The sequence below is a fragment of the Mercenaria mercenaria genome, chromosome 12, assembly GCF_021730395.1.
Source record: "Mercenaria mercenaria strain notata chromosome 12, MADL_Memer_1, whole genome shotgun sequence".
NCBI lineage: Eukaryota > Metazoa > Mollusca > Bivalvia > Venerida > Veneridae > Mercenaria > Mercenaria mercenaria.
The window spans coordinates 41,899,035-41,923,130 of record NC_069372.1 but is presented as its reverse complement, the minus strand read 5'-3'; the positions used below and the strand labels follow the sequence as shown (position 1 = coordinate 41,923,130).

The window sequence follows — 24,096 nt, the reverse complement described above, 5'->3', positions numbered from 1 at the left end:
TTATTTTATCTGGGGACCATACGCCGCTTTTCATGAAATTGCACGTTATGCATCATTGAAGGCTCCATGTGCACCGCCATTAGAACACATTTGCGGATGTCTCTAAATTACATTCTGGTATTTATAACATGTGTAAATGTTGAGTTCTGCTCAACCCGGGGCTAGAGGGCGTCGACGGTAGCTTGCACTTACACTACCTACATGGACAGACTCAATCAAACCGAGCCTGCAACATTTTCGTTTATGTCGTGTTGGGTGACCTGTGGTTTCTACTTTTTTATTTTATTATCACATCAGCGTTGTTTGTGCCGTGTGACGGGCGTAAGAAGTCTCCCGTACCTTCAATTAGAGCTGTTATACTTCGTTCTCTTTAGATCGTATTGCACGACATTTATGTTGTGTTAGTGTACTGTTTAATGTTTTACCTTAAGCATTTCGGCCTGTTTGGTTCCAATACTCCCGCTTTAAAAGCTTTGGGAATTGTTTAATCAACCTTTGGAAATGGTACTTGCTTTTTAGTTTTGTCCTTCGGCAGTTTCTGTGATATGCAGGCTCCATAACCACATATCCCCTCTTTAAATTAAAGTTTGTTTAGTTCTGCCAATTGTTTTTTCGTTTAGGGCAAAGTCATTATTTTATCTGGGGACCATACGCCGCTTTTTATGGATTTGCACTTTGTGCCTCATTGAAAGTCTCATGTGCACCGCCGTTTGAACACATCTGCGGATGTCTCTAAAATACCTTCTGGTACTTATAAATGAACAGGCTCAACTAAACCGAGCCTGTAACATTTCGTTTATGTCGTTTTGGGCGACCTGTGGTTTTCCACTTTTTCATTTCAAATAAAACAAGAGGATCATGATGACCTGTTTCGCTCACCTGAGTAATATGAGCTATATGTTTTAAATGTCCAACAGATGCTCAAATATTATGAAAGTAGGTCAGTAGGTCACATTCATGGTCACTGACAGTCAGTTTTAGGTTTTGGTGTGCAAAAACTGTACATGTCATCCAAATTTCAAGGCTGTATCTTAAAGAAACAAGAAAGTAGGTCAGTAGGTCAAGGTCACAGTCAGGTGATCCCTAATCACTTGGGGTCATCAGGTAGATATAATTTAACAGTGTAGGAAATATGATCTGTTAATGTTTGAAGGATTTTTTCCTATATAACTCATATAACAAGTGACCCAAAGGGCGGGACCTCTTTTCACCCCAGGGGCATAATTTAAACAGTCTTGTTAGAAATTCACTAGGCAAAGCTACAAACCAAATAACAAAGGCCTAGACCATGAACTTTCAGACAAGAAGATTTTCAAAGTGTTTTCCTATGTAAGTCTATGTTAAACTTGGGACCCCAAGGGCATGGCTTCTTTTCACCCCAGGGGCATAATTTGAACAATTTTGGTAGAGTAACACTAGGTAATGCAACATACTAAATAATAGAAGCCTATGCCTTTCAGTTTCAAGCAAGAATATTTTTGAAATATTGGGATGCCCTGGGTGGGGCCTCTTTTTAACGGTAGAGGATTACAAGCAGTTTCAGACCAGAAGATTTTTAAAAGTTTTTTCCTCATATAAGTCAATATACAACCACATGGAACATAATTTGAACAATGTTATAAGAGGACCACAAGGCAATGCTTCATTCTAAATATCAAAGGCTTAGGCATTGTGGTTTCAGACAAGGAGATTTCTAAAGGTTTTTTTTTTTCTATATGTCTATGTAAAACTTGAGCCCCCCCCCTCCCCGGAGCGGGACCTCTTTTTACCCTAGGGACACAATTTGAACAATTTTCATAGAAGGTCACAGGCCAATTATCAAGGCTCTACGCCTTGCGGTTTTGGATATGAAGAATTTAAAAGTTTTTTTCCTTCCGGTTGCTATGGCAACAAGAGTTCTGCATGGAATTCATTTTTGAACAATTTTGAAAGGGCGCCACCCAAGGATCATTCCCGTGAAGTTTGGTTTCATTCTGCCCATTGGTTTTCAAGAAGAAGATATTTTTAGAAAATGTTGACGGACACATGATCTTGAGCGGTCACAAAAGCTCACCATGAGCCTTTAGCTCAGGTGAGCTATAAACGGACAAAACAATCCATATAAATTCAAGTAATATTTTAAAACCCTTCATATAGTATAAATATTTACTAACCTGTAAATTCGCGCATTGTCATTCATTATCCCTTCGAAATAAATCGTAAAATTACTGTTACGTAGTTTCCTTTCTCCATGGCCTTCCATGCTTACAAATGGCGGGTTGATACAGCAGGCGATAGTTTTTCCTTTATCTGATAATGAAACGAAATGGCAAAACGCGGAAATGCTAAAATACATGCTTGATAAATACTGTTTACCTCTTCATTCACCTATTGTGCCAATATAGAGTATTAATGTGAAAAAATGCATTAATTGACACAAAAACGTATTGTACTCCACCAATTTCTGTAACGTAACTTTAATCGAGTTTTTCTCGAATGACGTAACGCCGCATGCGGGCCAAACATACCATGGCGCGACACATATACTGATTTCTTTTTTATCGAACAGGAGAAATAGGTTCTATTAAATATACAGCCACACGACGAAATGGAGTCTCCATTATTTGCATGTCTTCTAGTTGGACCTTTCAAATTTTACTTATTGGGATACTTTTGACAAACGTCACATGACCTAAAATATCTTCTGACATCACTTGTTAACCAGGCCAGAAGTACTCTATCAAGTTTCTGTAATTGATATGTATCTTCCGACTATTGATTCATCAACTTGCGTCATAACACTTCTTCTTAACTTTGTTGGAATTACACTTGTTTTTTTGTTTGTTTTTTTTATCTGATAATATTGCATTTCTTTCCTCTACGGTTCTATAAATACAACTTTCTTTATTTATTCAGAAACGTAAAAACCACTAACCCTTTTCGTTTTCTTCTTTTCCCAACCATACGTCCACAGTTGTCTTTAGGTATTTTCTTTCTTCTAAGCTTTTAATCGCTAGTTTCAGTTTTATCAGTTTTATTCTGCCTGGCTTCGAAAATATTTTCTAAACAAAATGTCTTTAAAATTTATATTGTTTTGTATACGTTTTTTTCCCTTTCGGCTTATACCCTCGTAACGACAGCTGCAACAATGTTTTCTTTTGATGAACAATGTCTGTCACTATTGCCTCTACAGTAAATGTCTGGTTTGTGTGAAGCGTCTTTGATATTTCCAAATCCATTACATCAACCTTTCCAGTGTAATACGGGGTACCAACATGTATCCTTGCGGCAGCAACTATTCCTGTACATCCATTTATGACTACCATAATGTAATATCTTTTCAGCATTTCGTCATCTTGATGTATTTTTTTTTTAATTTCTACTGTCTGGAGTTGCAGAGTTTCAGTATTTCTCATACCTATCAAAATTGCTGAATAGATAGAGATATCATAACTATGGCCAAAACATGTGTGCATTGTTTATGTTTGATCACATTTGATACTTCAAAAACAAAAGTTGAAGAAAAATGAATCTATTTTTATAAGTTCATTCTGAACAGTAAACGTTTGTAGTAGTCTAGAGTTACAGCTTTAAATTAAGGTTTCAGAAACAGTTAACTGACTTTGTTTTGCAACATAAACACTGTTTGCAAAACTCATTCATAAAGTCAGTTTATTGCACTGTTAATTCGACTAATCGAAATGGAGAGCTATCTAATTCGACCGATATCGGGTGTCCGTTATGCGCCCACACCTGGTTAACCTTTTGTTCACTTTCAGTATATCACTGTCTTGTAATATTTGTTCTACATGATATGATACATGGCCTGTAACTCTGGCACCAATATTGGTATAAAATAATGCCCCTTTTTACTATAAATTTCAGTTTTAAGTTGAGATGCATTTTTGCTCTACCTCAGTCATTACTCATGCAATAGATTTGATTCAAACTTAAAATATTTATAACACATTATTAGCTACGGAACGTGTCAATTTAAATGAATTAGCCCCTTTTTTTACTTGTTTTGATACATTTTACCCCTATCTCTGTTATGACTTAAGGCATTTGACATATTGTCCAATGTCTTTATCCTCATTTGAGTCATTAAACAGCCCCAGCTTTCTCGTCAGATGTTTCCGATTTCTCTATCAAACTTAAAAATAGTCGAGCGCGTCGTCTCCTGTGACAGCTCACGTGTCAAAGCAAATGTGTATTAATGTATTAAATGTTTAAGTCATAAACATATCACAGTCAGAACGGTAGTAACAACAACAACAATACTGAGACACTTAAGGTTTCTGACCATAGTCATAATAAAATTGGTGACAAGTTTTTATGAAAGATATGGTAGGTAGATGGAATTATATTCTTTCGTACTTTTTCTTTGACAGTTTCCTGTAATCAGGGATAACGTTCAATGTGATTTTTCTATATCAGTCACAATTTGTTCAGGGACTTTGTTTGCCCTGTTTGCATTAGCAGATCTTTTGCAGTGATAACACCATAGGTTTTTGTTCAAGGCTGTGTATGCAACTGTTTTGGTAACTAAAAGAGTGTCTTGGTAAAAGTTTTACAGACCTGAATTTTCTGCTCATGTACTTTTAAAGAAATATTGTCTGGACTGTTGTCATCTACTGTTTGTTTTATTTGTGATTTTGTTTTTGAAGAATTTCCACAAGGAATTGAGATATGATGAAAATAATTGAAAATATTTTTGCTATCTAGATTAATGTTTAAGTACCACTGATAGTGTAAGCTTTTGTCAATAAGTATTTGTTTTAAATAAAGCTTTTGTTATTTAATAATATTATTTCTTCTTAAACATTCTGACGTAAAAAGTATGGTAAGTGCAATTACAATACCTTTTGCACCACATGATTTACAGATCATCTGAAGTGAAGATTTTTGGTGCAAAAATTCTAAGTGCAATTACCACAGTTTTAGCGCTAAAATGTTTGAAATGCAATTACGTGTTTAATATATTTGAAATAAAAAGAACAGTTTTCACCAATATATAGCTTTCAAACAATAATTGATAATGGATGTTGAAAATTGACATTTTAACTTTAAAATGTCAAAACTGATTTTCCTGAATTTTTTTTTTAGTTATTTGACTTCTTGCTTCAAGGGGACGATTTGGTCATTTGATAACTGTCTTTCTTTAAATTTTACTAATAAGATAAATAAGACACACATAACATATGAAAAAGAACTCGAATGCTTCAAATATTTACTAACATAACACACACGCTAAATAACATTCAAACTTTATAAACTGCATTGGGTTCAAATTCTAAATAGGGCATCTGGTATAACGTTATCTGTGTCTTGATATATCTTGAACATCCAAGCTTTACTCCATGGATCTCAACAATCTGTAATTTTTACTTTTCATTTTGTTAATGAAAGTGAGAGGATTATGATCCCTGAAGACAACAGTAGGGAAAATGGCCGCGCCACCTAATACTTTAAAGTGCTGAATTGCCAAATAAGACCCAGATACAGTTTTTCAATAGAAAAGTAATTTCTCTGATGTTTATAATTTCTTGTTGAGAACTGAAAGACAAAATTATCAATTCCAGAGTTGTGTTCAAGTAGCAATACTCCACAAGCCCCATTATCACTAGCATTGACTGCTGACTTAAATGTGTCTTTCTTCAAAATTTGGTGACAGAAATACTAGTTCACTCAATATCTCAAATCACTTTTTTGACATTTTTCTTTCCAGATAAATTTCGAATTTTTGGTAAGTAAACTTGTTAAGGGTTCAGCATTTGAAAAAAAAAGATGTGCCTCTATTACCTGGTTTAAAACGTCTTTCTTCGGCACATTGATCATATCCTGATTTCTATTTGTTTTGAGCAGATTGCAAATTTGAATGTGCCAGTTTACAAGCTTTTGTAAACTTTTTTCTGAAGTCAGAAAAATACTGCAGCATAATTACAGGTGTAATTTTTTAAACAAAATGTTTCTTTAATTGATTTTAAAGCGACTAACCCACACACTGTGATTTTTAAAATAATTTATCACCGAAAGGCAAAATTCCTTCACGGTTATTTATATTTACATGAAACTTAATGTTGATAAGTTTCTAGTTTCCAGAATTACGGGAATATTCGAGTGTTTGCAGTTTTTCTCCTACAGATTTATAAACCGATGCAACGGTTTACTTTTGTAAACATTGATAAATATAGAACGAGAAGCGACAGTATTTTTAGACACTATCAACACTTTGGCATCATTAGAGCGCGCACGTAGCTGGCACACAGTGACAAATTAGAATTATAGGTAAATAAATTGGGCATTTAACGGCGAATTTTCTAATATACGGTCTTGCATGCGATGTAAATCATTGTTATGGCATTTTCATTAGCTAACAAACAAAAACTGTCTCTGTAAGGGAATGTATTTTAAATACATGTAATTCAAAGTGCGTACTTGGTGTAATAAACAATTTTGTACATGTAAGTACGTATGGTATCCAAAGAAATAACACACAAATCTAACGCTATGGAGTATGACACCACTTATTGTAAATCATGTTAAAGGTGTTTATATTGAAAGATTTAAAGCTTTCATCCCATAGATAGGAACCTGTACTTAATACATTTGAAAGACAGTATTGATACCTTTAAATTGTTGTATAACAAGTGTCGTCATATTCCCTGAAAGATGGTCTGTATACTATTCAAAAGCGCCCCAAACGGCGTTTCCCAAGAAGACTTAAGACGGAAAATTGAATCAAATACCCATTTTATCCCCAAGATAAAAACATGAGCCTTTATTCAGTCGAACGACAATGTAAATACCTATAAAATTATGTATGGTAAGTGGTACCACATTCCCTGAAAGAGGGTATGTGGGTTCTTCAAAAGTGCTTAAATAGGCTTCCAAGGAGACGTAACGTAGAAGACTGAATGATCTACCATATTCATACCAAGATCGCACATTTGGCCTTAGATGGCTACCGTTATTATAAATTACGTAAATACTTGGCTAAGTTTTACTATCGTATTTCAGATTTGGTTTTAAAATATAAAAGTAATTTAAAGACACTTCTGCGAGATGGTAACTCAAAACCCGATTTTTATGAGGATGTGGTGACTTCGTAAGACTTTGGGTCATGGCATTTCCAATTGTATTTTAGTAAAGTTATTAAACGTTCTATTCAAAGAGGTTATGACCCAACCGTTCTGAGACACACCTAATATTTGGTGTTCAGCCATTTTACAGTTGGACGCTACGCTTTCCTCTTTGAACGTGTCTGACGGAAGAGGTGTAGGACTCTATGATTGCTAGTTCTTTAATCCGACCGGGATTGAGCTATTTCGATTTCTGTGCTCTGGCTTGTTTCGTCGGGCCCTTAATGGCGATTCCCTAGTTGTTCTGTCTTCTGCAAAGGCAATTAAGCACACGCGTTTCAGGTTCATAAGGATGGCTTTTTATATAAATATACAAGAGCGATTCTGTTGCCATGTTAGGTTTACACCTGGCTGGGTTAACCTTTATTTACACTATCATGGGACATATTTGGGGTAAGCGTGAGGTTAGGTTTAAGCTTCCCAGTGGTGATTTTACCACTGATCGTTCCAAGGCGGTGACCTACTGTGTTCCTTTTTTTGTTCGTTTTGTCTTAGTGTGTTTGCTTTGTATCAGTGTGTGTGTTTGTTGGTCTTGTGAGCGTTCGGGTGCTGAGTTGGCCTTTGGGGAGGCTGCGTTTTAGGAATGATGATTAAACATTTTGTTGTTTGTTTTAGTTACACCACAATGACCTGACATCGGCGTTCCATGAACCAGGGGCTAGAATTTTCTGACAATAATTTTTTGGACCAGATTTAGGTAATTCTCTGACCATTTAGCATCAGCAGGAACATTACAAGAGACAGGGACCTCTGAACCTTCTTTTTCACTCACAGCCTTTTGAAACAATAGTGAAATTTCAAGATCATTGTGTTGTTTTTTAATAAGCTGTCACTTATACACTGAGTTTAGGCAGTGTAACAAAAGATACAAACTTCAAGTAGGAACTATCTATTTTAGATATATGTGTAGCTAATTGCATCAAAGTACAATGTATGTAGACTCAAAAATATTTTAAATATCATTTTCAGAAAAAAGTTATTTGAGCTGAAAAAAATGATCCCGGGTAAAATATTTGGAAAAAAATGGAGACAACTCCGCTATGACTTTACTGTAAGCTTAGCTGGATATTAACCTAGTACCCCAGGCAAAGTATGCACTTTTTACCTCTATGCAGGGAAAACGCATGCATAATTACCACAAGAGTTAGCAATCTGAATAGAAAACTGTGTAAAGATCAAATAAGTTAATGCCCTGGGGAAAGTGTGACATTTTCTGTGGTGGAACTTGTCAACAAACAGACGATTTTTTTTTAAAAAGTCAAAACTCACAGAATTTCACAAAGTAAAATATGTTGACAAGGCTACTGCTGGAAAGAGAACAATCTCTACCACCCATATATATGCGTCAAAGTATGGGAAAACATCTAGAAAGATGAGAAAATCAAAGAAATCAATTTCAGGACTGTTAGATGCATGACAGTGTTATCATGCATAGCATTTAACATAGATAGGTTACTTTTCCTTTGCACTGATATAACATGGACAGGATTAGGATTCACAAACAGTGTTCACACAACAATTTCACTATATAAACAGATTGTTTCTCTTGTGTAAAAGAGGCTTAGGGTAAGTCTCTACTGAGTTATGACATCGGTTATTAGAAAGAGAATGTTCAGAGAAATTGTCTTAATATTGGTACTTGAACAGACAGATTTGAAGAAACAGACATCTGTCACAGAATTAAATGTTTCATGAATGATGGTATCACACCAATTTATTTCTGACACTAGATTTTTCCTCGATTACTTTCTCCGTAGAATAGATACCTGCGCAAGAGGGGCCAAGGTCAGGAATTTCCTGCTCAACTAGATCAGGATTTTGATCCAAACATGTTGTATCAGTTACAAGTGAATTTACCACTACCTTATCTCAAGCTTGGTAATTTCCTAACAATACATTGACACCTTTAAATGGTAAATCAGGTCTAAAACCCACAGTCACAGGGCCGGTAACCAAATCTGAGGTAATAAAAAATATGGAGGGTAACGGAAAGAAAGCCACACTCCATCCGCACTCGAGTCTACTCAGAAAAAGGCATTACCTTAGCGCGAACAAGAGATTGAGATACTCTGGTATCCCGATCCCGTAAGATTCTAATAGAAGTATACTTGGAAGGATCACCAATAAATGACACAAAATCATCGGATAAAAAGGACTCTTTAACCTCCATGATACGATCAGAATCGATGTCATTGACCCAAATTATAGTTTTCATATCAGTACAAGACCGGGGTTTAGAATTCAGACAGGTAAGGCCAGTAGGCTTTGCCTCATTCCTGCTTTAGCTTAGGAGTAAAGCAGTCAGAGATAATGTATCCAGGTTTCTTGCTGGAGCTATAAGTAGGTAGAGACAAGGATTTTAGTTGGTATTTTATCTGTAAATTTTGAATTTTTGATAATTTCCTGTAAAAGAATTATTATCAGATGAGATCTTAGAAGTATTTTGTGAAAAAGAGGCTTACTTGTTGAAAACATTTAGTTTGTTGAAGGAAACTTTATGAGTTAAAGTATACTCATCAGTCAGTCTAGTAGCCTCGTCTAAATTTTCAACATATTTCATCCAATATCAACCTCGGTGTTAATATACTTTTTAAATTCTTCAGTTGATATGCTGCCTCAGCTTGTCAAATAACAGCTCCTAAACTCGGGAAAATTAAACATTGGTCTGGTTAGAATCCTTCCTACAATTTCGGAATCTTTTCCTGCTTTTTCCCGTAAGCCTCAGGAACAAGCTCATGACCTTTCAAGATAAATTCTTTGACAACATCTTAATTTGAGATTTGATCTACAGACAGATGTATATAAATTTCACGGGCTTTGCCAGTGAAAACACTTTGTAACAGAAGATTCTAATTTTCCCTATGCCATTTAAGATTTTCCGCTACTTTTTCAAAATGCATGAGATATTTATTATCTCCTATTTCTTGAAAAGGTGGAATTAATCTAATATGCAACTATTTCTTTAAACGACATCTCCTCATGATTTTAAACCCCTAAATGGACTCTGATAACCCTTTTCCTGGATGTTCCTTGGGTAGTCCTCTTTAAGCTAAGGAGGTTGTCCAAGCGGTTTCATTTGTGTGGCACATAGGGGTCACCAGAGCTAAAAATAGAAAAATCTTCGAACGACATCTCTTTCTAAACAACTGATCGGATTAAGAAAAAATTTCACTTAAATGGTCCTTTCGTAAATTTCTACCAAACGAATTCATATCGTTCCGATTTGTCACAAAACCTGACCGCCAGAGCCTTTAGCCACTTTTCCCCTTATGTATATACATTTTGTAGTTAAATCGTCCTGTATGAAACTGTTGGTCCGATTTTAAAAATTAATCTAACACAAACTGTCCTTGTGCGACCTTTTACCAAGACTGTTCAAATTTTTCCGATTCGTCAAAAAACGATTTGCCGCCAGAGGGCGTGGACACTTTTCCCAGTATGTATTTAGTGGAAAAGTTTACTTATATGAAACTGCTGGCCGGATTTGCAGCTCTACTGATCATGAAGTGGTCATAGTGAGTTATTTTGATTGTCCTTCGTGCGTGAGTGAGTGCGTCCGTCCACCGTCAACAATTTTGTTTTCATTGAACATAATATGGATCGCTGTAGTAAAGATAGGTTTCCAGCTATCAAACTTTTCAGCTATTTTTTCTGAAGCGATTATTGCTAGAGCCTTGACTCTCAGCCGTAATTGTTCAAATTATTACCCTAAGGACAGAACTTTGCAACGTACCCTGAGTGTGAAATGTATAGACTGTTTGTTTATATATAAGAAACTTTGAAAATTTTATCCTCTGAATCCATTATAGCTAGAGCCTTGATGTATGGCATGTGACATCAGGATTTGACTCTACCATAACTGTTAAAATTGTTTGTTCAGGTTTAAAAACACCCCTGGATGTGACATGCATTTACTATCAGCTTATACATAAGAACTCTGAAAACCTTCTGAATTCATAATAGCTAGAGCTTTGATATTTGGCGTGTGATATCAGGGTTCGACAATCTACCGTAATGGTTCAAATTATTGCCCTAAGTTCAAAAAGGCCGCCATGCCCATGTATCTGACATTTATACAATACATGCTAAGAAAAAGAAACTTTGAATATTTTCTTTTCTGAATCCATAATAGCCTTGATATTCATATAAACCATTACGTTACACAAACACACTTGAAGCCATTTAAATAGGTGAGCGCTTTATGGTCAATGGCCCTCTTCTCTCCCCCCTCTCTCTCTCTCCTTTTTTCCTTCCCTCTGTCCCTCCATTTTTTACTTTTTATCTTTTTACCACATTCTTTTTCCTCTCTCCCTTGCTTTTTTTTTCTCATGAAATACCAACTCTACTTGCAGTTCTTTTAATTTTAAATTCCCACAACAGGTGACTCAGCAGATTAATAAGTAATGTCATCCATGAAATAATAAACATTCTCTTGTTTGAGTATGGATCATCTTACATCAGAAATGTTATAATGCTTGGCAAGTAGAAGTAAATCCTGGATAAGTTGAACATTTCATTTGAAGACTCGGCCACAAACTTATTAATATCAAGCTACACAAAATCAAAATCGAAGTTTCTTTTATAAAAATGATTTGTAAAATTAGCGGAAATGTCTCAAATGGCTAAGTTGAACGTTTCATTGGAAGACTCGGCCACAAACTTATTAATATCAAGCTACACAAAATCGAAATCAAAATTTTATAAAAATAATATGAGCCGTGCCATGAGAAAACCAACATAGTGGGTTTGCGACCAACATGGATCCAGACCAGCCTGCGCATCCGCGCAGTCTGGTCAGGATCCATACTGTTCGCTTTCAAAGCCTATTGGAATTAGAGAAACTGTTAGCGAACAGCATGGATCCTGACCAGACTGCGCGGATGCGCAGGTTGGTCTGGATCCATGCTGGTCGCAAACCCAATATGTTGGTTTTCTCATGGCACGGCTCATATGTAAAAATTTACGTTGGTATCTTTAGGACATGCAATTATTTTTTTTTAGATTAAATTATCTCCTGCGCACGACATCTTTATCTCGAGCGATCAACATCTTATCTCGTGCGCATGACATCTTATCTCGAGCGCTCGACATCTTATCTCGTGCTTTCGACTTCTTGTCTCGTACGCTCGACATCTTATGTTTTACTGATGACCTAAATACACACAAAGGGCCTTAATATCTTGAGTAACTTACTTCGACGTGGACTGCGGACTGCGTACTTACAGAAGGTGTTTTCTCAAAATATTTAAAGGTTCGCAAGAAAGAAAACACACAGTACTACGATAATACTACACCTTAATATGTTCATGCATTAAAAAAGTACAAGTTGAAACATGGATTTGAAGATAACGGCGATTCCTATAAAAATAGTTTGGTTTTAATTTGTTTTCGTCCATACGATTCCTAGACTTGTTCCTCCTAGCAAAAAGATAAAAAAGCAGTACAAAATATTATTGTGAAAAAATAAACATTCTGAATAAAATGAACGTCCGTTTAATTTTTGTTGCATAGTATAAATACAGTGTTCTGGCAGACTTCTGTACGGAAAAATCATTGTTTTTCATTAATTTTGATATTATAAATTGTAGAATGTTCTATAAAATAGAAGTTTTAATGAAATATCTTGAATAATTTCGTTCAACATTTTGTCTAACATACAAAAGTTTTCATACATGTATCTTTCATCTCCGTCGAAACGAGATCTGATACGTTACCATAATTTAGCTACAACATCCTGAATTAGTTATTTATCTAGCATGTTTGAAAATAAAAAAAAGAATAACATATCTGATACATTACCATAATTTTGCGACAACATCCTGAATTAGTTATGTATCAGCATATTTGAAAATAAATCACTTCGTATTAACATAATCTGATATTAGATTTTGAAAAATGATCAAGACAGGTTCGGTCTTGATGACTGAGTTCACGCAAATATTAAATTCTTGGACATGAATCAGAGGTGGAGAACGAATGATATCAGACACAATGTCTTTTATCAAATCGTCACGGAGAACATACGCCTCGCCCAGGGTTCAAATTCACGACCCCGAGATCCGTAGATCCGTGCTCTCCCTACTGAGCTAAGCGGACGGGCTTCAAAACACATTGAGTCTCAGCTGAGTTTGATAATGAAACATTTTCATTGATTTCAAAATTGCATGTTATAATTTTAGTTTTAAATTCATGACTATTTTCAAGTAACTATTCAGTAAGGATTGTCATGTCTCGACTGGAATTTAATCTTTAAGTACCGTTACAGTTAGCTGTCAAAATTTCAATCAAAACCCAGCTGAGACCGAAAATTGTTTTGTGAACAAAGGGCCGGGAAAAGTCCAAGGTCAAAATTCCAATCATATGCCAAAAATGTTTTATGGTGAGTGCAATAATACGAAACTTCATGTTTCAATATACACTATATACCAAATATTCAATTATCATAATAAGTAATAACAAGTAACACAAGTTGCTGTGATCCCCTACGCATAGGGGCCGCCTGAGCTAAAATAGGTGAACCGTTTGCGGCGCAGGGGAAGGGAAGAGTGTCTGTCTCCTCACCAGGAGGTCATTGGTTCAAATCCTGGATTATAGGGTATGTTGGTCGTTGAATTAATAGCCGTTTTCACTGCTAGCGAATACTGTCTAGAACTTTACAGCAAGGATATGAATAAGCTGCAGCACCTCAAATAAAAAAGAACAAGTTTGCGATACAGATCCTCTAGCTTCTTGTTTATAAATGGTCGAAGATTATATTAGATACATTAATCAAAAAGCGATATTTAAGATAAAAGGGTAAAAAAATAAAAATGCTCCCACGCTGCTAAGAATGCTTGTAAGACAAAATATATCGGTAATTTATATAGAATAAGTCGGACATTAATAAATCTTATAACTGTCTTTTCAGATATTTTAAATGAACAACAGTAGTACGGCATTAGAACTGGATGCTAAATATGCCACTGTTCAATTATGCATAACTTCCTCATATACAGTTTGAGAAAACCCCCTATAGTAAGTCCGCAGTTCCCGGTCCTCAGTACGTGTTGAAGTAAGCTGAAAATCTTTATTTAGGGTCCCGCCTATTCCGACGTTATCTAAACTTTCCACAAGTGCGTGTATAAGTTTATCACATCATGTGAGAAAGCAGTGCACATAATTGGTCACCCTATCTTCAAAATTAAATAAACTGAAACTGAAACTGAATAATTTGATTAAACGCCTATTTTTATACAATGATATATCCAATGGCGTTGTACATAATAATAATAATGACAATAATAATAATAACAGCCTTATTGTAAGAAACAGTCATGACCGCACCCCTTCCCTTGAGGTCATTTTACCCCTATTGCGAATACCAGTGCTTAAAGCATCTGGTACGCCCAGACGAGCTGCATACAGAGGTTCAAACCCCCCGGTTAATGGTGCCATCATATACTATTTTAAGAAAGAAATACTACACACTACCCTTCCCTTAGAGCCTTGCCAACAAGTGCGTTTATTAAACAAACCTTGGAAATATAAGTGTTGAAATGTAAAACCTATTACAAAAATTTAAGAACTATCACCCGCTGTTTTCGCATGATAAACAGTTATCAAAAAATTTAAAACAATGCCGCGAAATCTCTGAAATACAGTTGGTTTTTTTTTTTTCAATGTGTCAAGTGATTTACTTTTGCGTAGTTCTAACGGCAGTTCATTCAAAAGTGTTGAACCAATAGTACAGAAGCTTCTGTCATTGAATGTTTTGCACTTGTATGGAACAACATAACGACATTTAGAATTTTCAGAAGATCTCAAACCTTGTCTACTAGAAATATACTCTGAAAGCAATTCTGTTAAATACAGAGGTGCTCTGCCAGTATGACAGCTATACATGAAAGGAAGTATCTTGAACTCAATTCTTGCTTTCACCGGCAACCAGTGTAAGTGATACAATGCTTGTTTAGAACTGTCAAATTTCCTTCTGTTAAGGACAAGTTTTAGGCACCTCATAGTTAGCTACATCAAAATTAAATGAACATACTGCATCTTAGAAGAGCAAAAAATTGCAGTTTGACTGATAAATTCGCACAGAAAAGTTATAAAATTGCATGCATGAATTAAGGGGAAAAAGGAAATTCTTTAATATATGGGCGAAGCCTACATACTAAATTTCTTTTTGTCAAGGATTAAATTTTATTTCTTTGCGTCATCACTGAATTTTTGCTGCCTTTTTTTTTTATCAGTTTGCGTATTTAAATTATAACCCTGCAAACACGTGAAACTGTTATAAGCATAATTGAAACAAAAGCAAAAGCGGTGCCAGTCATATGTTTTACTGATGATCTGAGCTCACAAAAAGGGCTTTAATATATATTGATAAGATGTCGTGCGCTCGAGATAAGATGTCGTGCGCACGAGAAAAGATGTCAAGCGCTCGAGATAAGATGTCGTGCGTACGAGATAATATGTCGAGCGCTCCAGATAAGATGTCGTGCGCACAAAATAAGATGTCGATCGCTCGAGATAATATGTCGAGCACTCGAGATAAGATGTCTTGCGCACGATATAAGATGTTGATCGCTCAAGAAAACATGTCGTGCGCACAATATAATATGTTAATATAAAATGCTCTAGTTAAAATATCGAGCGCTCGAGATAAGATGTTGTGCGCACGAGATAAGATGGTGTGTGCACGAGATAAGATGACAAGCGCACGAGAAAAGATGTCGAGCACTCGAGATACATGTAATATGTAGTGCGCACGAAATAATTTAATCTTAAAAAAATAAATGCATGTCCTAAACATACCACCGTAAAATTAGCTTGAAAGTCTCAAAATATGAGTATAGTTATCAATGTTTGATCCCGCCGAGCACCAAGTTCTGTTAATTCTAAGAGTATTGTTTATTACTTAAAATACAAAAGGTAATAGAAAAAACAAGTCAGCAAATATTAACAATATCAACATTTATTATGAAAAGTAACATTTCAAATACCTTAAAATGTTAACTAGTGTAAAGCTCAATCTGAAATGCACGAATAATCCAAATCTAGTCCTGGTCAAATTTAAACCAAGGGATTAATAATTACAACTTCCTCAAAGAAATCAAACTGTATTTAGTACATCCAAAGAATACAAATCCTTTTTTTAAGGTAGTTTTCAAATTCACAATGTTATTTAAAATCCACCAACTGTATATATTATGTTATAAAGAAATACAGAAAGTATTATAATCAGCCGTTACTTAGGCCACTCCCGTCCTCAGACAGCTTCCTATTTCAAGCATCATGGAAGGTTCCAGCACTTTCATGTATCACAAAGAATAACTAGAATGTGTCTGTAGGACACAGGGCGTGCCCCCCCTTCCCCCTCCCCCACTGGTACATTTATCACAAATAAGGGGCAATAATTCAAATGTTTGAAGTCTTAATGGGGTATAGCCTCAACAAACATTTCATGAAAAGGGTTCATTATTCTGGGCCCTATACTTTTTGAGCTATGAGCATCACAAACAAAAAATCTACTGTTTTGGCTATTTCAAGGGCCAAAACTCTGTAATAAGAGTAAGATTCTCAAGAAGAATGCCAAGTGTGCAGGGCCACATCATGATAAAGACTCCTGCAAGGTTTCCTGAATTTACACTGAATACTTTTTGAGCTAGGCACATAATTAGGTGAAAAAGTGCATTTTTTTTACTACTTCAAGGGCCATAACTTAAAAAATAGGGGGTGGAACCAGGCAAAACATTAGAGGTGTGCAAGTTTATATCATGATAAAGACTCATGCATGTTTTCAACCATTTATATTAAATACGTTTTGAGCTAGGTGCGTCACAAGGTGAAAATGTACATTTTTGACTATTTCAGGGGTCATAACTCTAAAACTAGGGGGCGGGCCCAAAAGAAAAATAGGAGGTGCGCAAGTTCATATCATGATTAAGACTCATACAAGGTTTCATAAATCTATATCAAATAGATTTTGAGCTAGGAATGTCACAAGGTGAAAATGTGCATTTTTGACTATTTCTGGGGCCATAACTCTGAAAATAGGGGGCGGAGTCAGACGAAAAATAGAAGGTGCGCAAGATCATATCATGATTAAGACTCATGCAAGGTTTCATGAATCTATATCAAATACTTTTTGAGCTAGGCATGACACAAGGTGAAAATGTGCATTTTTGACTATTTCAGGGGCCATAACTCTAAAAATAGAGGGGGAGCCAGATAAAAAATAGGAGGTGCGCAAGTTCATATCATGATTAAGACTCATGCAAGGTTTCATGAATCTATATCAAATACTTTTTGAGCTAGGCATGTCACAAGGTGAAAATGTGCATTTTGACTATTTCAGGGGCCATAACTCTGCGCAAGTTCATATCATGATAAAGACTCATGCAAGGTTTCATGAATCTATAGCAAATACTTTTCGAGCTAGGCGTGTCACGAACTTCGGACGGACGGACGGACGCACAGATGCACGGACAAGACCAAATCTATATGCCCCCACCACTCATTGGAGGGGGGGGGGGGGGGGGGGGAGGGCACAAAAAGATTCTGGAAAAACCCAGAATAAAAAAGATAATAGGTAAGGGTAGATTTCTCGGAAGCACGGAGCACTAAAACACAGCCTCAGAGCCACGCATTTGCAAAGTAGGCCCACAAGAAAAAGAAGCTGCAACGGAAAAATATTACAGACAGATTGCTTCAAAAATCTAACAAGTACATATAAATTTATGCCAAATATAGATAGAAGGGGAGGAAGTGGTAAGGGGTAGAAAGATGATGGGGGAGGAAGTTGAAGGGGGAAAGAAGAACAAGGATGAATATACAAAGGGAATGCCACGTTCCTTAATCACAGTTACACTACAACGTAAACCGCAATAGCGCAAACACTCTTGTATCAAAGATAAACTAACTACTGCACCCAACTAACTAACATAGAAAAACAGACAAGTAAGATATGAGAACACTGCAGGGCACCGCTTTAGACACACAAGCACACAAACTCGCACCAACAAGTAGGATAAAACAATCGTGCACCGCCATAGGACCCCGGCAGCCAAAATAAAGGTGAGGGGGGGGGGGGGGGGGGGGGTGGTGCGGGCACGAAAACCAACTCATAGTAAAGGGGAGGGGACGCCAAAAATCGGGGGAGCATAAATGCAAGGGGAAAGGAGGGGCGATAGGGGCGATGGGGAGAAAAGGAGGAGGAAAAAACGCTTAGATAACAAGACAACATACGCAACAGAAACCAGATTTAAAAATAATGTTAACACGCTGTTGATGGAACCTTCTTATCTAGAAAACCGAAGAATATAAGTAACCTATTGACATACATGATGTTTCAAAAGTAGGACAGACTTTACAGTAAGCAATGAGTCATCAATATGAAAAATATAAAAAATGAAATTAAGCAAAATGGGGAATGACATGTAAATAACAAAGATATAACTTCTATGCGTTGGCCCTAACGATCAAAAGCTTATTAAAATACTTCATTTTTTTTCATTCTTTGAAGGGTATATATATTCTTTTAAATTTTTCCGCCCTGCAATAGCTTTCTTATCAAGGTAATGTGAAAAAAATATTAATTGAATCCTTGATTAGTCTACGTCAATTGCAGGATACAGAAAATATTATACCAGATTTATAAAGCGCCATTTTCATATAAACACGTTCAAAGGCGCTTTACGTAGTTATAAAAGAATAACACAAATTTCTCTCCTGTTAAAATACCAAAAGAAGACGCCAGTAACAGCAGTTTTATACTAGAATGTTCAAAAACAAACATGGATAAAAAGATGAATAAAAACTATACTTTAATGACACTTCAACCGTATATAATTTATGCAACGGCGGCCAATCTAACATGTGTTTCTTGATTCGCTACCAGTACTAAATTGATGTAAACAATATCTTGAAGCCCTCTCAATATGAATCGCATTGTGAGAGGAAGGTGACTAATATCTCCATATTGTCTTCTGTCAATTCATCACAGTAAAAGTTAAAGGTTCTAACGCTGGACTTTTTGATATGTACTCTTTCTGCTGAGCAAACTGGTTATCTGACTGGAATACACTACAGAGCACTTATTCTTATTAGCCTACCGAGGGATCTACTTTTCAGATTTTATTCTATTTTGATGTCTCACTTCTAAAATAAGAATAATTATCGTTTTACTATTCCTCAAAATTGCTTGTCAAAACCTCTGAAAATCATTTTATGTAACCTACCTGTTTCCATCGTTTTCAGTGCACCGTTTGCAGTTGCTGTCTTTGTCAGTGCAATAGTTTGTGCAGTTTGGCCCATAAAATCCCTCATTGCATCCAAATAAACACTGTGTAAACGTAGCACTACATAGCTCGTCACCGCTGTTGCCAGAAGGGGCACAGTTTTGTGGGCATTCAACAGAACAGTTTTGTCCAGCATAACCTTGATTGCAGCCGTGCAAGCATTCTCCCGTTGTATAATTACAGGTGTCTGTGTCATTCTCTGACGGAAACATACAATTTGAAGGACATTCGAAAGTACAATTTGGTCCGCCGTATCCTTGCTTGCTACATTTTGCTTCATTTGCAGCGCTAAATGTACCTACAACACAAGAAAAAAACAGTTAATCGTTTTGTTTTCTTTGTTATTGTTTTGAATCACGATCAAAGAGAGCATCAATATTTGCAGCAACAATAATTTTGAATTGTTTCATTCTGACATGTGAGAACATTTAGTTCTTTTGTTTTCTACATTTCATTGCCAAGTACCAGACTGGCAGGCAAAAGATAATCATTGGACATTTAGCTGGCGGCTTACAAACCGGTCTCATGTCAGTAACTTTATCAGAATCTGACGGGAACTCAAGCTTATATTGGACGGACAGATGACCAGTATAATCATGTAATACGTCCACCTGATCATTTCGCATGATATCACTGGTAAAGAGGTTCTCAAGATATTGAGCGGAAACGGTTTTTGTACTACAAGTTTCTTTGACCTTAACAATTAACCAACTGATCTAAAAAGCAAAAAGGGTCATTCACTATCTATGTGCAATGTTCATGGTAAGTTTGAGGATCAAATATTATAGCATTTTTAGTAATTGCTAACAAACAAACAGAAAAACGGATACGGTAATGTACAAGAAGTTTTTCGTGAATTGCGACAATTCATACTTGCTCCGCCAGTCAGACTCAATTATTGATTACCTGTCAAGTTCTTCACACTATAGCTAGAGTGGTGTCATATCTAGTTGTGACTAATTGATGATGCCATTTTATTCCGGTGTTTTCAAGATGGACAGGAAAGGTCCTGAATTAAGTAGTGATGTTAAATCTGTTGTGACTGAGTTACATTGAAATGGATATAGAAATTGTGAAACTAGTATGATATTTCAAAGACCTCAAAGTACATTCCAAGTGTTATTAAAACATTCTCGGGAACAGAATCAGTGGAACACCTTGCTAGAAATGGAAGACCTAAAATTGTGAAAGACCGAGATTATCGGCAGTTAGAAAGGCTTGATTTACAGGAGGAATATTCTAAGTGAAATGACCCGTAAATTTAATGAAGGCAGAGACAGAGAAGTGTTAAAACGTACTGTTGAGTAGCATTTACATAAACTGGATTTAAGAGAAGGAAGGTAACCAAATACATGTTGCTTGGTGTCGAGAAGATGGGTTGTACGTGGTAAGCGGGCCAAAGTTTTTTTTTCTGAAGAAAGCCAGGTATAGTTGTTGGCAATGACAGTTGTGTGTATATGTGGAGGAAATATGGTGAAGGTTACAGGCCATATTTCCTCCACATGTAAGTTGTTTGCGGCAAATTTACCGCAATCTAATTTGCATGGTAAAAGTTGTCAAAAAAAAAGTTGGCGGCAAATCACCAAAACGTTTTGCCGCAACGTTCGCCGGAAGCCTGATATTTTGCACATTACTGTAGACGACATGGCCCATCATATAAAACGTCCTACTGGGCCTTAAATAATCCATTTGAAAATGCGATTTATAAAGTGTATTTTGAAGTGTTGATCTTTTATCGCAATATAGCATTAAAATCATTTTGCTTTTTCTTGTAAACATCTTGTTTAACGTGCGAGTTTACATTAATTTGCATTGAATGTACTGAGACGGAAGTTTATGAATTCATTCTATTTTCCCACGCTTAACATGGCTCTTGCCCTTTGTAAAAAGGATATCTTTTAAGTAATACAATTTGGGTAATACATACATTGTCATGCCACGAGCTGTTCTAAAAAAGAAAAAAATGATACTTTATTTTTACCTATTTTTACCCCAATGATTATACAAGTTCATCACATCATTTTACAAATATGCAAAATTTAAAATTGAAAGGTAGAGTCTGGTTTAATAATTTCTTCGTTCCTGCTACGTCGGGTCTTCTACAAGCTCATTGAGAACACATGTATTAGATTCGTTATGTTTTATATGCACTCACCATTTTTTTTTACCTTGCCCATTCACGTCCACGAATATTTTCAAAGATACCAAAGGAATCGCATTAAAGGTAGCAACATCCTTACTAACATATGTCAATTATATTGAGCCGTGCCATGAGAAAATCAACATAGTGGGTTTGCGACCAGCATGGATCCAGACCAGCCTGCGCATCCGCGCAGTCTGGTCAGGATCCATGCTGTTCGCTAATGGTTTCTCTAATTGCAGTAGGCTTTAAAAGCGAACAGCATGGATCCTGACCAGACTGCGCGGATGCGCAGGCTGGTCTGGATCCATGCTGGTCGCACACCCACTATGTTGGTTTTCTCATGGCACGGCTCAATTATTATGTTATATAAACAGAATCACAGTGTAAGTGGGCCACTCCCTGAACAGTAAAACCATAAGACTATATTATAGGTAAGTACATTTAATTATATACAGCTTATTTATATACCCCCGTAATATTTCTAAATAAATTGCACACCTCTGGCATTTTCTAATTTCAATAACTTCATAACGACAAATAATACGTATTTTATATGAAATTGATAGTTTCTTCAAAAGTGATAATATTCATTATTCATTTCTTGCACTAATTTAATGAATTTTGATATGGATTTGAGGCTTTTGTCTTGTTGACCTGAAAGGAAATATTCCTGTCAACGCCCTTTGTAGGAGGACCGAAGATGCAAATGTCTGCCAAAACAGGTGTGTTTTAACAACTTCGACATGTTTGATGTAGTGTCTATTATCACACTGAAATCGTAGATTTTCAGTCTTTTCAGCTTCATGTTTATTTTGACATTGTTTAGAGCAGTGTGGATTTATATTGATTTAGTTTGGTAAGTATTAGCTCCTAGAATACACTTTCCTGATATGTTTAGACGTTCTAATGATTCATTGGGGCAGGGAATCTACACGCACGCATGCTCTGTGAAGCTATTTTTGTAGGAAATAGGAAAATAATGCACACTGCACTCAGACTATCTTCCTTATGCCACTCAACTGACTGATTTGAACGTAACAACCTCTCATACCTATGGAGTCAATATTGTGCAAAAATGATCATTTGATTGAACTGAAGAATGCGTCGAGAGTTCAAAATACGGTTTTTCTGGAGCAAAATCAGTGGTTGTAAAATCAATCAAAATCATAGTTAAATAGCTGTCTCAATAGTTTAAATAGTAAATAATATGAAAATATATCTTTTTGTTATGCATTTTACAACCTGGATCACCCAAGATCGTAAAGTCGAAAACTCGTTATAATTCAGTTATGAAAAAAACCCAAATATTTTGAACTGGCCTCATTGCCATGTAAAAAAATGTTATTTTTACAGAAATATGAAACTTTTTTCCAGTTGTTGTCCACTTGTATTACGGAAAGTTTCGTTAACGTTTTCTTGACATACTCGTCATTAAAATATTGAAACAATTACTTTCAAAACAGCAGATGTAAGTTGGAATATCGTTATAGAGTTATCGGCAAATCCTCTTATTGACAATTATTTCTGTAACAAACCTCTTAAAGATTTTTAAACTATTGTAAAAAATATTTTCCGGAGCAACATTTTTTTTCAAAAGTAAAAAACGGTAATTAATGCAAAATTATTCAAGAGACAACTATATTCTAGTGCTCTGTACGTCTCTTTTTCTTTAACAACAATCAGTAAATAAAAGATTATACAACTTTCCGCTGTTTTCCGTTAAATGATACAGACGGACGGACTTCATTTGATCTTCGCACTGCTTATGCTGTGGCCAGTATTTGAATTGTCACTTTTTTTAATCTAGCAGACATAATCATCGTAGTTCGAACACGAAGATGGAAAAGGGGATATAGAAGAAGCTTCTTAAAAATATTCTTACCGAAAAGACAAACAAGTAATGCCACTTTCATTTTTTGTATTATATGCATCATTAATTTTCTTATAAACATCCAGATTCCAGTGAGAAAAACACGCACTTATCGTTATATATTTCTACTTTAACAATATTACTAAGTCCGGAATCACAATAGAAATAACACGTATCAGAAGACTGATTAACATCAAGAGGTGCACCTATTCTTTTCAATCATGCACATTGACGTAAATTTCTCTGTCACGAGCTAATAAGTATAACCCGATATCAAACAAGGAAGTATTTAATATGACTAAAATCGTTACGTCGTACACCGATTTATAATATACATCATTAAAAGATAATAAAAAGCAATGCACAGTGACATGCATGCAATATTTTATGAAAAACGCCGTTTTTCAACAGTATTTCAGTCATGTAACGGCGGGCAGTTAACCTAACCAGTGTTCCTGGATTCTGTACCAGTACAAACCTGTTCTCCGCAAGTAACTGCCAACTTCCCCAAATGAATTATCAGAGGTGGAGGACGAGTGATTTCAGACACAATGTCTTTCATCAAATCGTCACGGGGAACATACGCTGCGCCCGGGGATCGAACCCGCGACCCCGCGATCCATAGACCAGCGCTCTCCCTACTCAGCAAAGCGGGCGGACTTACTTAATATCCTGCGTTTA

At 36.0% G+C, this 24,096-nt stretch overlaps 1 protein-coding gene across 2 annotated transcripts in view; it reads right to left on the bottom strand.

Moving 5' to 3' along the window:
- LOC123535134 (multiple epidermal growth factor-like domains protein 10) overlaps positions 1–23,665 on the bottom strand; it is a 35,521-nt gene extending 11,856 nt beyond the window's left edge. For both annotated transcript variants that reach the window (XM_053519847.1, XM_045317679.2), the window contains exons 1-2: positions 23,428–23,665; positions 19,343–19,700 (exon numbers count right to left, since the gene is read on the bottom strand). In XM_053519847.1, coding sequence (XP_053375822.1) covers positions 19,343–19,700; positions 23,428–23,497 — 428 coding nt within the window. In that variant the 5' untranslated portion in view covers positions 23,498–23,665. The remainder of the gene's footprint in view (positions 1–19,342; positions 19,701–23,427) is intronic.
- Between the last annotated feature and the right edge of the window lie 431 nt (positions 23,666–24,096).